This window comes from Macaca fascicularis, chromosome 12 (assembly GCF_037993035.2).
Source record: "Macaca fascicularis isolate 582-1 chromosome 12, T2T-MFA8v1.1".
Lineage (NCBI taxonomy): Eukaryota > Metazoa > Chordata > Mammalia > Primates > Cercopithecidae > Macaca > Macaca fascicularis.
In genome coordinates, this window is record NC_088386.1 from 74,995,047 (window position 1) to 75,010,781 (window position 15,735).

The 15,735-nt window shown below is 36.3% G+C and overlaps 1 protein-coding gene across 27 annotated transcripts in view; it reads right to left on the reverse strand.

Moving 5' to 3' along the window:
• Positions 1-703: 703 nt before the first annotated feature.
• ZNF385B (zinc finger protein 385B) overlaps positions 704-15,735 on the reverse strand; it is a 423,448-nt gene continuing 408,416 nt past the window's right edge. For 22 of the 27 annotated variants that reach the window (XM_045367331.2, XM_005573610.4, XM_015432442.3 and 19 more), the window contains 4 exons: positions 5,265-5,510; positions 4,287-4,465; positions 3,607-3,708; positions 704-2,201 (listed from right to left, as the gene is read on the reverse strand). In XM_045367331.2, coding sequence (XP_045223266.1) covers positions 1,983-2,201; positions 3,607-3,708; positions 4,287-4,465; positions 5,265-5,510 — 746 coding nt within the window. In that variant the 3' untranslated portion in view covers positions 704-1,982. Of the gene's footprint in view, positions 2,202-3,606; positions 3,709-4,286; positions 4,466-5,264; positions 5,511-10,620; positions 10,669-15,735 lie in introns of all 27 variants that reach the window. The other 5 variants (XM_074009543.1, XM_045367330.2, XM_074009550.1 and 2 more) reach the window with 2 other exon arrangements.

Sequence of the window (15,735 nt, forward strand, 5' to 3'; positions counted from 1 at the left end):
CCAGTCATTTTTGACTGGGCAGACATAGGAGTGAAGTCATCCTGGGCCCTCCAGTCCAGCCTGCCTGAAAGCTGAATACTAACAAAAGTACTCTATTAGATGCCACTGGGAAGAGAAGAACAGCCCAGCCAAACCCTGCTGGAATTATTGACCCATGAAATTCTGATGTAACTAGTTATCAAATGGCTATATTTAGGCTACTAAGTTTTAGAGCAGTCTTGTAAGCAGCAATAATTCACCAGAACAAACAGTGATATGTTGATCTTTATATTTAAAAGCAACAGAATGAGGTGGAAGAAGGATGTGCTGATTGGAGAAGGCAAAGGAGAAGTGGAATAAAATTATCTGAAAAGAGATCATAAATGCCATGGACATCAATAAAAGATGAACTAGAGATTTAGAGGACCCACAGTAAGTTAAAAAAAAATTCTAGTCCAAAGTTTTTTGCAGGCTGCTACTGTGATTTTGGGTAACTCAACAACTTTGGCCCAACTTATTGGAGATTCAGAGAGAAAATGGCAGTAAAATTTCACCTCATGCAGATGCTGTGAACAGTAATGAATAAACATGACAAACATGCTGCAAACAAGAGCTAAAAATGCTATGTAAGAAGCAATCTTTGCACGTACTAAAAGTCTTTCATCAGATGATTTCAAATTGAAGGTGTCTCAGGAGAAAAAAAAACATTGAAAATACAAACAGATTTTGTTTTTTGTACTTTTATTGAAAAGGTACATTTAAAAAAATACACAGACATTTTACCATTTACAGGTTGCAGATATAGATGCTCTAAAAGAGTTCACTCTATTTTGTTGTTTTATGATAACTCTTGCCCCTGATATCACAAACATTCCAGTCTAGTTGATATCGGTTTAGAAAGGGGGGCATGGGAGCGTGACCTGCAATATATTCAGTGAACAGAAAGACAAATTGTTCAATTATAAATTTTTTATCTTCTGTACATTATTGCATTAGGGAGCCACAAAATTATGTAGCATCATTACAAATGAAAACAGGTTAAAAATGAAGAAGATACTTATATAGAAATACATGGATTCATTGTCTTCTTGCAGAATGCACAAGAGGTGCAAAAATGTGCAATTTAGGAAGCTCTTTTTCTGTTTGTATACGTTTGCTTAGCAACACAAACCAGTGAGGAAGCTACAAAATAAGTTAAACAAAAATAGCAAACAGGTAGTAATTATAGCTATGTTATATGGCTTTCTATTTCATTTAAATATCTCCAAATAAAATGTGAAATAAAGAAAATACATTACTTTATCTTTTGTTCTCTTAAAGAGAAAATTCAAAGCTACTTTGCTTCCTAACATTTACACAGCAACTAAAAATGTTTAATTCAGACAAGAGATACAGATCTAGTACTACACAGGATACAACAGTACTTGGGTCGAAACAGTACACAATCCCTGTCAACAACAGTACACCAAAGAGAGAACTTTGTGATCCGTTGGTAAGATGGTATCCACAAGTAAGCACTTGTGTTCATTGATTTTTGTTCCACACTAGAATACACTCAGTTGGATACCAGAGTTATTTACAGACATCTGAGGAAGATCCTAGTTTTCAAGTCTGTCAGGAAAATATTCCATATTGTTTTAAGCCAGATCATACCCATGGAAAAATAGAGAATGATTTTCTTTCTTTTTCTTTCTGACCAATATATGTTCAAGAAATCAAATATCTGAGATACACAAATTGAATGGGGTGGCGAGGGAGGGGTGGCGGGGAGGAAGTAGGGAGATAAAACCTATGCTGCTCAGATTACTAAATTATAGGAGCGGTCTCTAAAAGCCCTCGTGAATCTAGTGATGTGTTTCTCTTTGGAATTGGGGAGCTGGGTGGTAGGCTGCATTTTGTGAGTGAATGGGGGTGCTGCAACACAAACTGCTTAACTTGCTGAATCCTTGTGGCTTTCTTTCTCAACTTCCTACTGGCCTCAAACGTCTTGGGGTTTGCTGACGTTAGTACGGAGCAAAGAGGATGGAGGCAGGAGTGGCGCGGATGGGCCCATGTCCAGGCCTCAGAAGAGCTGGAGGAATGGCTGGAGCTTGGAAGAGCGAGGCGGAGGGCCGTGGTGGGAGTGACAGCGCAGAGGACACGGCGGCTGCCGCTGCGAGAGGTGAGGACAGGAAGGCTGGGGCCAAAGGCTTCATCATATCTTTCTGGAATGCAAGTTTTGCCTAAGGGAGGGAGAAAACCAGGAATGGGGTGGAGATACTGTTTTTGAATAACCGCACCACAGGTATCTTTTCATAAGTAAAACACCAAGATTAAGAAGTCTTAAATTTTGAAAATCTTCACCCTCAGAAGTCGAGAAATGATTACGTTCACAATGCTGGTTTCAGTGGCTCATGGCACAGCTTTCTTTTATTTGGTGGTCTTTGCTCCGGTGTGCTAGGGCACAGGGAAAGGCCTCTGAATAAATTCTAAAGCTATTTTATGCTGCTGCTCACCAGGAAAAATACATGCCCAGAAGTTTCCTGCTTAGGTGATGAAGTTCAATTCAAAATTCAGGCTTGTCTTAAACCACGATGAGGCCTGGAGAGTTCTGTTTTGTTTTTTAAGAATATGTGTGATCCTTCCCTTCTCTGGGATAAGCTGCATTGAAGTTAGGTAATGAGTTCAGTACTTTAGGGACCCTGAAGAGTCAAGAAAACAGTCAGTTCACACCTCTGTCACTGGCTACTTAATGAGTAGGCCTTGAAAAATCACAGCTAAATCAAATTTCTGTTGTTGAGAATGATTGTAAGTGGGCTAGAAACTCTCTATTCAACGGAATGCCAGGGTGGAATCCTCCTGTGAAGAAATCAATCCTTAATTTCTCTCTCTTGCAATCAGGAGGAGCCTTGCAAGCTGGATTTGCTTAATGCAGGTAACACCTGCTTGCAGCTCAGACAGAGGCTTTGGAGAAGCTGGAAGGTAATCTCAGAATTGCCTCCAGCTGGACAAGTTTAGCTTCATCCTCAGACTGAACACTGCACTGGGCCCAGTCCCAGGGAGATTGTGAAATCTATCCATCTTGGTATTTATATGACACTTATTGCTGGAGTCCCTAGGTGTTTTTGCAAAGACACTGAAAATAGCACATATTGAGAGCATAACAGGCTAATTACCAACATGCCTGCTAGAATGGAGAGAGCACACCATACGGACACTGCTTTACGTTCTCATGCCATATTAAAAAACAAAAACCAAAAAACAGAAAGCATGAGGATATTAAATTAAATGGATGGAGTTTTGTTTTATGAAAGAAATCCCTCTTTCCAAGTTCAACATCCCAGGATTCCTGAGGCATCATTTGTCCTTGTTCTTGAGACTTTACTTTATATGCTAAAGAGGATAGTCTTTTGAAAATAACTTGGTAAAGAGTAACATATTAGCTGTTAAAGAGGTTTAGTTTCTGTTTTCTAAGTAAGTTGTCCTATAGCAGAACTAAGCAGTTCAATCTAAAACTTCTGTCTGTGAGGGCTATTTAAATTCGAAACCTTTCATGACCATTAGACTCTACGCCCTCCGTGCCCACAGTGGCTGCCCAACCCAGCAAGGCTGCCCCACAAAACAGGTGAGCAGGTGAGGTAAACTTACTGCTAGAATACTTGGGCTCCGCTGGAGTTTGTTGTAAGGGCTGTATTTTGGCTTCAGTGGTTTCCCTGCAACTCGATCTTTATGCCTTCGGCTAGAAATGTGCTGAAAAAAGTTTGATGCATTAGCTGAATTGAAATGTGAGTCTTATTCCATGTAAAATTTATTTCTAGGTAGCTGTTTTCTCCATTGCCAACTCTAGGTCCATAGTTCCACGATGGTGTGGGTAAAATCATTATGATTTCTAAATTAAAACTTACTCCTCCCTCAATTGTAATGCTTCTCTGTCTGTCTCCTGTTCTCTATAGCCCTTATCAGATTTTGCCTGGTATTAACACTGTTACTGATGAGTTTCTCTCTCTCTAATCAGATTTTGAGCCTTTGGAAGACAGGCTTATCATCTCACCTTACCAGAAGCTCCTGCTCAACTGTAGGCTCCAGTGACTACTGTTCCTGTCTCTCCAATATCTAGCCTGGAACCTGACATATAGTAACAGTAGATGCTCAAATATTTCATACTGACTTTTTCTTCCACGTAGCACCTGTATGTTGCATATTGTTTGCATCCTACAAAAGTTAGTCAACTTAACCGTGAGCACGGTAAAAACCATTCTATAGATGAAAAGATACACAGTCAAGTGGTGGCCTCAAACAACAATGTTTACTAATTCAGGATACGTTACCTGTTTGAGTTGAATTTCTGAGTTAACATGAACATCACAGATTTCACAATGAAATGTCTTGTTCTGTAGTCCTGACCCCTTACTGCCATTCTGCATCTTTAATCTTGATCCAGGTCTAGGATAGGATTTAATTGGACCAGCCCCATTACGAGCTTCAACCATGGTCTTGTGTTTAGATCCTAAGAAAGAAAGGACACATATTAAATAGCTATCCAAGAATTATACAAAGCTCTTTGTTTTCTTATCCTTGAGAATTTTACCTGCAGGCTAAAATTCCCAATGCTTTTTTTAAATGATCACTTTAATGCTGATTTTTAGTTTAACACGTTATTGTAAAAAATGGAAAAATGTAAGAGTATATAATACAGAAAATATAGAGAAACATAAGAAAATAAAGATTACTCATGTTTTCACTACTCAGAGGTAACCACTATTATCATTTTAGGGTATTTCTTGTCAGATTCTTTTTTTAATGTACTAAAAATTTTTTTCAAAATGGGGATCATACTAATTAAATATCCTAAAAATTTCACATAACAAATCATGTACATATTTTCTGATCATTATGTTTTAATGGCTGATTAACATATATCATATTGGGTTACTATAATTTATTCAGTATTTCCCTACTGGTGGGCTTTAGGTTGTTTCCATTTTTTTTCTCTTTTAAGTGTATTGCAGTGAACACTGTGCATAAATATTTATCTTCATCTCTGTCACTTCATCAAAATGAGTTTTAGACAGTATTAGATGTTTTTAGGAAAATAAAGAATAGGACAAGTTTGATCTCCAAGCTGCTTTTGTCTTGCTAGTTGCAAAGTCATATGATCATACTCTTCTAAAATCACTCTTTTGAATCAAAAAAGTAGAGAAGCATTGAACAACCCTAAGGTCTGAACAACAAAAGATATGGTATTCTGATGGGAAAAGTTGGGTTTCATTATAAACATTATTTAAATGCAAAAGATAGCTGCTAACCTGTGTTGTGTGCCTCCAGCTGTGACAGGGAGTTCACAGCCACTTTGCATAGTGAACAATAAAGTAATTTTTTGGCTTTTTCTTCTTCTGATTCAACAACAGTACCGGCAGCTCCATTTGTGCTCTTGGAGGGAGAAGTGGCGGCTCCAGGTGGCAGGGGTGTTGTGCCAGATTTGAGGAGAAATGAGCCACTTTCAGAGCTTGACGGCTGACTGGAACTGCTGGCTTTTAACTTCCCTTTATCTTCTAAGAGAAACACAGACAGATCTTATTGAAGCCTCATATATCATATAAACAAAGATAAATCACCATAAAGGAATTAAAAATAGAAATTTGATTCTTATGTGAAGTTTTTATTGCAGCATAGATTTCAGTTTATAATGGTTAAATCAACCTCTATGTTTAAATCAAACAGAACACTATGCCATCAGTTTGATATTAGGTCATCCCAAGATAAGGATGACTTATGAAAAATGACTTTGTTCTCCCACTTGGAGAAGGTAAGTTTCTATCTGACATCCTTCAGTTGTAAATTATGCTACAAGGAACTCTTTATTATTAAACAAAACCACCTACCCTCTGATACAATTACATGATATGAAGGTAACATGAAATAAGCCATTAGGCCATGTTAGTTTCATTTGACTACTTACGTTTAATTATGACAGAGATAAGTTAAACTTTAATTTGTATACCAAGCTAAAATTTTAGCTTTGGATTGTGGGATAGAAGAAACATGGTTAATTTTGGTTATGATTAGCTAAGTTTTTGCTGCTCTGTGGATGGCAATGCAATTTATCCAAAATATAAGAGACCAAGATTCCATTCATTATGCTTATTAATTACTGCCAGTCTAAATCAAAAGTTTTAAATAATGACATTAACCATAAGCACAATATGAAGATTAGCCAAGTCATTTAAAGACACTTTGGCAGTTTGATCATGTAGCTACTAAATGCTTATAATCCTCAAGGCCCATGTGTAGGCTATGAGCGTCAGAGTGACTTTAACAGAATCTAACTCATTGAGGTTCATTTGCTATTCAAGACAGTCTCTGTTCAGTGACTCCTTTGGGAAAGAAACTGGGGCTTTGTAAGCAACAGCAAAATCCATCAAACATTTAATCCTAGTAGAGCTGGTACTTTTAGAAAATGTCTATAGATATGCTGATTAACTCTCATGAAGAGAGAAAGGGAATGCAATCTGAGAATATATTTGCTAATTGCCCTAGCTAATTTGGAATTGTATACCATTGGCCTAGAAGACTAAGAGGGAAGGAGAGACTAGGCAACAGCAATGTGGTGTGTGTTTCTGTGTGTATGTTACAAGGTTCTGTATATGGGTAAACCTAAGCTTTTAGGACACATTGCAAATGATGGGAGATCATATTTCTACTAAAATATTATATAAAGAAAAGCCTAATTGATTTAGGAATCAGTTGTTGATTTCCATCCTTTTTTTTCAGTTGGATCCATTCAGGTTGAGACTAGACACAGCCAGGGTGCTATGGAGGGATTTCAAATCTGGGTGTTACTTAGAATAAATGAATGCAGAGATCCTTTTAAACCCTTAGGTTGCACATTCCATATTCTCTTTCAGTGAGTGTACTAAAACTTCAGGACGACATGAAATATGATGGAAAAGGTCTTAGACTTTTATTAAACTGACCTCTACAGTGTGAGAGAAGGACATAAAATCATTCTTCCTAATTGGTAATAGTCAGCAAATTAGGTTGGAGAATATTTTAGGCCTGGAACCCTCTCATCTATAAGGATCCCTCAGATTGAATCTGCAATCTTACAGAACTCATAAAGCAGCAAAATAATTCAGTAATCTTAATATTTGGAATTACTCAGTTTCTTGTGATGAAAATTAAAGTTATTACATACCAAAATCTTTCCTTGCTTCAAGCATTTCATATGAATTCGATCTAAAAGAATCTGACCTGTTTCAGTCATTGACTCACTCATTCCCTCATATTACTAATAATGTCCCTTATACTAATGTCTCTCATAAACCCTTACATTTATATAGAACTTTACAGTTTACAAAGTGCTATGACTTACATTGTCTTATTAGCTCTCACAGAAAACTTGTGAAATAGGTAAGGCTCAAAATGATTATTCCTATCTTAAAGATGAGGAAACCGAGCCTTTTCAAAATTAAATAATGTCCCACAGATTAGTAAGTGGTATAAATGAGCATGATGTTTTCTCTAACTGATCGGTCTGTGGTACACTAATATTTCAGCATAAAAGGAGGACTTAATATATCACTAGTGACATAAAAGTATACAACAGTCACCCTACATGTGAAATAGCAGTTGCTTCGTTTTACAATTGTAGGTTAGTTTTTAAAGTATATTTATTTGGCATAAGTGAAAATATCTATCCTGTTCAACAATCATTTGATTTAGGTTATATTGAGAAGATGTATAAAATTATATATTTTCTCTGTTCCTATTTCTTTAAGAAAAATATTTCCTTTTCATATCTTGTTTTCAAAGAGGTAATTTGTAAATTAACAAGTACATATTAACAATATGTTAATTGCTGACAATGTGCTAGACACTAAAGAGAATAGTAAATAAAGTAAGTATGTACTATGAGAAAATTACAGCATAGCAAGAGAAAATGAGACAGTCATTCAAAGATCTCTAATTTACAACAGAAACTGGTAAGAGGCATGAGAGCATGGAGCAGAAAATGATTACTTCTGCTTGGGAAGAATGAGACATTTTTCATTAAGGAAGTGGCATTTTGAAGGTTTTGAAGGTCAGATTTAGATAAGCATAGAATAGGGTTGAAAATGAGTGGGAAGTGAATGGTTAGAAGCAGAAACATGAGGAAATACCTAGGTATTAGAAATCTTGGGGTTTTGTTGGTGAATACTTGGTAGTTGAGCATAGAGCTGGCAACAAGTATAATGGGAGATATTATTATAGAGGTCAATTGAGCCAGAAGGCAGAGAATATCTTAAAACTATTAAAATATATACTAAGGGCAGACACTTCCCTTTTAAAATTGAGATGCATGGTATGTTTAACACTTACATGATCTAAAATTCAGATAAATTATGTTTTAAATTTTTGTCTCAGATAGGCCAGAGTCTTAATCTTTGAGAATATTAAGGAAAAATATTGACTTTGGAAATGTGTATATGATTTTACTCTATTCAGGAAATTCTGTTATTGGATAGATACTATCTAGTCAATAAAACAGATCCTAAAATTTGAAAAGTCACTGATGTATTTATATATTTGAATAGTGGCATTCTTTCTCAATATGCAAACGTCTAAACTTCAAAGCCTAATTTTATTATTTCTCATCTTAATTGCTTGATATTTTAATGAAAATCCATTGTTTTATTCCTCATTCCTTCCTGGTATTTTAAAAACCTCTTTGTGTATTTGAAAGTTTAATTAATGTACTGTTTACTTCTGTTTCTTTTAATAAAGATGCATGTCTTCTGGAACTTCTGGTTAAGATGATTCCATTTTCAAGTATTCCCTCACCTAATGTTAATTAGCAGGTTTTCTGACTGTCCTAATTATTTCTTGATTACTCAAACACATTTATAAGGTTTTATCCTACAGGATTTTGAAGCAGAATTTGCTTAGCTACATCAGAATTGTTCGTTGTAACAAATATACATAATTTATGCATCCAAGTGAATTTATTTCTTCCAAGTAGTGTCCTTGGGAAGTTCCATACCGATTCATTTATTTTCCAAAGCTCCAAACACTTGAAAACTCTTTTCTTTGATACTCCTTTTATGTCCAGTTCATAAGCCATGTAAAGAAAATCAGTCTTCAAAATGTATCACCCTTATTTCTTACTCCAAAATCTTTACTCAAATTAATCCACCTTATTCATCAAACTTAGCACTACATTACTCAAACGCAGCCTCAGAAGACTAAGATGCTAAGACAAAAAGAACATGCCAGAAGCTCTAAAAAGAAGTTTTAAGAAACCAATCCTGTTGGCATATGGAAGAGTCATGTCCATTCATAGGTCTTAATTTAAAAAACAATAAAAAATTAATATTCTACCTACAATGTACGTCTTATATTTTGAATTAGAACTTCGAAAGCTGTAATCAAATTTTTATTATTTGACTTGTAAGATTTGCTTTTGAGTTTAATTTTACCAATGTAATAAGATTTTCTAATCAGGATGCAGTGGTTTAATAATAGATACATATTTTATGCAATAAATGTATGCTCTCTGCAGAAAATTTAAAAAATGAAGTCAGACAAACATTTTAAAAAATTAAAATTACTTATGATTCTATCATCTACAATAACAGTTGGTAAACTTTTTCTATACAGCTCCAGAAGACACGTTAAGCTTTGTGGCTATACTGTCTCTGTTGTAACTACTCAACTCTGCTTTGTAGCAGAAAAGCGGCCACTGGCATGGCTGTGATCCAGTAACATTTTACTTATGAAAATAGGTGGCAGGCAATATTTGGCTCACAGGCAATAGTTTTGACCTAGCATTATGATATTTTGGTATATATTACTCTATACTATTTTTTACATAATAGCAAATATGAATATACAGAAACATACTGTTCTATAACTAATATTTTTCACTTAGGAATAAATCAAGAACATTTCCATGTCAATAAATGCAGAACTGGATTAAGATTTCTAACACCAAATTATATTTATTTATATGAATGTACTATATTCAACAGTTTTCTTTTGATATTTTGGTTATCTCTGGTTTGCACTTTTGTTAATGTTTAAAGGATACTGAACGAGACTTCTGTGGCCTCAATGAAGGACACAACTGAGAATTGAAAGCAACTGGTATTTAGTATTATAGCATGTTAGAGAAAGTCCCTCAGAAACCCCCAACACAGTCCTTTATAAGATTTAGTAGAACTGGTCCAGCTACCAGCACCCTATCACCCACCTGTCTAGGCCTTATAAAGTAGTCTGAAGATTGGAGGACTCACTGGAGTCATGAATTTCTGGTCTGGTTGGGAGCTTCTGAATCCCAAACTAATAAAGCTAGAAATGCAGGTAAGAAGGGGACACTGGAATTTCATTCCCTAGTTAGACTACTGCAGGTCTTGGCAATCTGTTCCTCACTTGTGGTTGAAGGGAGATGGGGTTGGAGCAAGAAAGGTAAGAAGGAGAAGAACCTATAATCTCAGTTTGGCATGTCAAGGTTGAATAAGATTTCTTTGGGCCAATAGGATACTTTGAAAGGTAGCCTGGCTCAAATCATGTTGTTAGTGCCCAACATAGGAAGTCTGATCACTAGGACCTTGGCAGCAAGAGGCTGAAGGGTGGGCCTTTAGTGGCATAAGCTGAGGAAGGGTTGTAAGAGGTCAGGGAACCAACCTTATGAAGAATTCACACGTCCCTGAGAGTCAGACAGCATCTGGACATCTGCCATTCAGAGGACAACCATAAATGTCATTAAGTACAAAAGCATTTGCCCTTTTTTCTCCTCTAATTCCTCCTCTTATCCCTAACGATGGAAGGCGCAAGAATCAGAAAGCATGGAACACGGAAGAAAGAGCAGACCATGCCCCTTTTCGTGGTTCAACCTGAGCCAGAAAAAAGGGAGGGTTCAACTGGATAAGAGCCTAAAGTTTCAAATAGGACCAGACTTTCTGATATTTGACAATGTCTTTGAGGAATGAGAAAGGGAAATTCAATAGAATATACAGTCATGTGTCACATAATGACATTTCAGTCAATGATAGACTGCATACACAATGGTGGTCCCATAAGGTTATAACGGAGCTGAAAAATTCCTATTGCCTAGAGGTGTGGTAGCTGTCATGATGTTGTAGTGTAACACATTACTCATGTGCTTGTGGTGATTCTGGTGTGAACAAACCTACTGTGCTACCAGTTGTATAAAAGTATAGCACACACAGTTATGTAAGGGATATAATACTTGATAATGATAATAAATGACTGTGTTACTGGTTTATATATTTACTATACTATGCTTTTTATAATAATTATTTTAGAGTGTACTCCTTCCATTTATGAAAAAAATTAAAGTTATCTGTAAAATGGCCTCAGGCAGGTTCTTCAAGAGGTATTCTAGAAGAAGGCATTGTTATCATTTATGACAGTTCCATGCGTGTAGTTGCGCCTGGAGACCTTCCAGTGGGTTAAGATGTGTAAGTGGAAGACAGTGACATTAATGATCCTGACCCTGTGTAGGCCTAGGCTAATATGGGTGTTTGTGTCATAGTTTTTAATAAAAAAAGTTTTTTTAAAAGTTAAATAAATAAATTTAAAGATAGAAAAGAGCTTAGAGAATAAGAATATAAAGAATTTTTGTAGCACTCTGCAGTGTGTTTATGTTTTAAGCTAAGTGTTATTACAAAAAAGTCAAAAGTTTAAAAACGTTTAAAGTTTATAAAGTAAAAAGATTACATTAAGCTGAGGTTAATTTATTACTGAATAAAGAAATTTTCTAAAAATAAATTTAGCGTAGCCTAAGTATATAGTGCTTATAAAGTCTACAGTAACATTCTAGTATGGTAAGTGTATAGGAATGTCCTGGGCCTTCACATTCATTCACCACTCACTCACTCACTCACCCAAAGCAACTACCACCTCTACAAGTTCCATTCATGGTAAATGCTCTATACAGGTATGCCATTCTTATCTTTTATACAATATTTTTATGGTACCTTTCCTATGTTTAGATACACAAATGCTTATCATTGTGTTGCAATTGCCTACAGTATTTAGTACAGTAACCTGCTATATAGGTGTGTAGTGTAGGAGCTAAATAGTTCATATGGTTTAGCTGTGTCCCCACCTAGACTCATCTTGAATTGTAGTTCCCATAATCTCCATATGTCATGGGCGGGAGCCGGTGGGAGGTAATTAAATCATGGGTGCAGTTACCTCCATGCTGCTGGTTCTCATGATTGTGAGTGAGTTCGCATGAGATCTGATGGTTTCATTAGGGTTTTTTCCCCCTTTCACTTGGCACGTCTCCTTGCTGCCACCATGTGAAAAAGGGCATGTTTGTTTCCCCTTCCACCATGGTGGTAAGTTTCCTAAGGCCTCCCCAGCCATGCTGAGCTGTGAGTCAAATAAACCTCTTTCATTTATAAATTATCTAGTCTCGGCCAGGCGCAGTGGCTCACACTTGTAATCCCAATACTTTGGGAAGCCGAGGCAGGCAGATCACTTGAGGTCAGTATGAGACCAGCCTGGCCAACATGATGAAACCCCATCTCTACTAAAAATACAAAAAAAATTAGCCAGGCGTAGTGGCACGTGCCTGTAATCCCAGCTACTTGGGAGGCTGAGGCAGGAGAATCTCTTGAACCCAGGAGGCAGAGGTTGCAGTGAGCCGAGATAGTGCCATTGCACTCCAGCCTGGGCAATAGGGCGAGATTGCATCTCAGAAAAAAAAAAAAATTACCCAGTCTCGGGTATGTCTTTATTAACAATGTGAGAAGGAACTAATACTAGTGTAAACTATTTAGCTTAGGCCTGTAGTAGGTTGTACTGCCTAGATTTGTGTGAGTACTATACACTGAATGATGTTTGCACAATGACAAAATAGCCTAAAAATGCATGTCTTGGAATGTATCTGCATTGTCAAGCAACACTGCATTGTTAAGCAACCCTGTATAGGCTATCATGTTTGTACCTCATTGAATTCATACATTCAATAAACCAGTTACACAAACAGTATTATATGCAGACATCTCTGAAAACTCATCTGATAACTTCCTCAGGACATGAACTTTGAAGAGAAATTGCTGGGACAAAGATTGTGTACATTTCTGAGCTTTTGATGCATATACCAAATTGCCCTCCAGAATGGTCATACAAATGAATACTCTTAGGAGTGTCATAAAAGATCATGGCTTCCCTGTACCTTTATCAGCCTAATTATTCATTGCCCTTACCAATCCAACAGACATAATATGGTATCTCATTGTTAATTTGATTGGTATTTATTTTATCACTAAAACAGATGAATATTGTTTCATAAGATTAATGATGCTTTGTATCTCAATGTAATTTAAAAAATTTTTATTATTCTGAAAGGAAACAAAAATCTTACAGTTTTGTTTGTTTGTTTGTTTGTTTTGAGACGGAGTCTCTCTCTGTTGCCCAGGCTGGAGTGCAGTGGCCGGATCTCAGCTCACTGCAAGCTCCACCTCCCGGGTTTACGCCATTCTCCTGCCTCAGCCTCCCGAGTAGCTGGGACTACAGGCACCCACCACCTCACCTGGCTAGTTTTTTGTATTTTTAAGTAGAGACGGGGTTTCACGGGGTTAGCCAGGATGGTCTCGATCTCCTGACCTCGTGATCCGCCCGTCTCGGCCTCCCAAAGTGCTGGGATTACAGGCTTGAGCCACCGCACCCAGCCTAAACCTTACAGTTTTAAGAGTTAAAACATTGTACACTAGATTAAAAAACTTTACAATAATAATAAACTTTCTTTTATACATCCTAATAATGTTAAGTTGATTGAAGCATTGTTCTTGAAAACTGAAATCAGTATTGCAGTCATTATTTGAAAATTTGCTTTATGCAGAGCAAAAATACTAGCCTAATGGCCGTTCCAGGCAATTGTATCTTACAATAATGGTAAACGTAACAATAATAATCACAAATCAACCACTCGTAGTAACTGAGCACTCACTATAGACAAATCACTATTTTAAGAATTTACAGTCATTATCTAATTTATTTTTCAAACACTATAATGAGACAGAAATTGTTACTCTCTGTACTTTTAAACATTTTTCTTTTTCTTTTAATTGAGGTATAGCATATATTATAACATTTATAAATTTAATACATTTTAATGTATGTATATAGATACAATAGCACATAGATACAATACACCTGATGATCAAGTGTTTTCACCACCCCAGAAGCTCCCTTGAACCTCTACTAGTTGAGATTTCCCCCAAAGATAACCCCTCTATTAACCTAGATCAGTTTTATCTATTTTTAAGCTTCATATAAGGAAATCACACAATATATTTATTTTGTATCTGGCTGCTTTCACTCAACATTATGTCTGTAAGATTCGTCTATATTATTATAGATAGAAGGATATTTTTTCAGTGCTGGGTAGTCCATTGTATGAGTATGCCACAATTTATTTACCTATTTTGCTATTGATGAAAATTTAAAATGTTTTCAGTTTTTGGCCATTTTGAATAATTCTACTATGTACATTCTTTTAAGTGTTTTTTGGTAGACATAAATACTCATTTTTGTTATGTATATATACACAGTAGAATTATTGGGCCACAAGATATTCATATCTAGCTTTAGGAGATTCTGAAAAGTTTTCCAAACTGATTGTACCAACATATATTTCTATCAGCAATGTATGAAAATTCCAATTGTTCTACATCTTGTCTAATTCATGGTATCAGTATTGTCGGTCCTTTTGATTTTAGCCATTCTAGTGGAGGCGTGGTGGTATCTTATTGTGGTTTTAATTTGTATTTTCCCAATGGCTAGTGATAATGAGCTCTTTTCGTTTTTTTATTGGCCAATTGTATATTTTGTGAGTGTTTGTTCGTATCTTTAGCCCACTTTTAAAACTGGGTTGTCAGCTTTTTCATTATTGATTTATAGGAATTATTTAAATATAGCCTGAAAAGGAGTCCTTTGTCAGATATACATATCACAAGTCATCTTTCAGGTTGTGGCATGCTTTTCACTCCCTAAATGTTGTCTTATGATAACCCCAATTGTTTAAAAAGAAAAATCCCAAAGGCTTAAATAGAACAAATAACTTGCCTGTAGTCATTCAATTAATAAATGGTAGAGCATGGATTCAAACAAAGGCTTCCTGAACCCTGAGCCAGTGCTCTTACTGCTCTTCTGTGTTAAGAATATTAGACTAAGAATGCTTAGTTTTAGAAATACCTTCTTGAATGTCTTGTTGACTAAAGGGGAATGGATGGTAATATCTTTGTATATCTAAGTTACATGATGCCATAGAAAGCATACCACATGATATGGTTTGGCTGTGTCACCACCCAAACTCATCTTGAATTCCCATGTATTGTGGGAGGGACCCAGAGGGAGGTAATTGAATCATGCGGGCAGGTCTTTCTCATGCTGTTCTCGTGATAGTGAGTAAGTCTCATGAGATCTGATGGTTATATAAGGGTGAGTTTCCCTGCACAAGCTCTCTCTTTGCCTGCTGACATCCATGTAAGACATGACTTGCTCCACCTTGCCTTCTGCCATGATTGTGAGGCCTACCCAGCCATGTGGAACTGTAAGTCCATTAAATCTCTTTCATTTGTAAATTGCCTTTTTCAGTGGCATGAAAACGAACTAATACAGAATATTACAGGCACATTTTGTAGAGAACCAGATAAATAAGTCTGCTTTGATGTGGTTCTTTAATGGTTGTGTAGCAGGCCTAGAGTATGCCATCCCTGTAGCAGCCACAGGAGAAGCTCTGAAAACAGAGTAGAAGTTATTCTT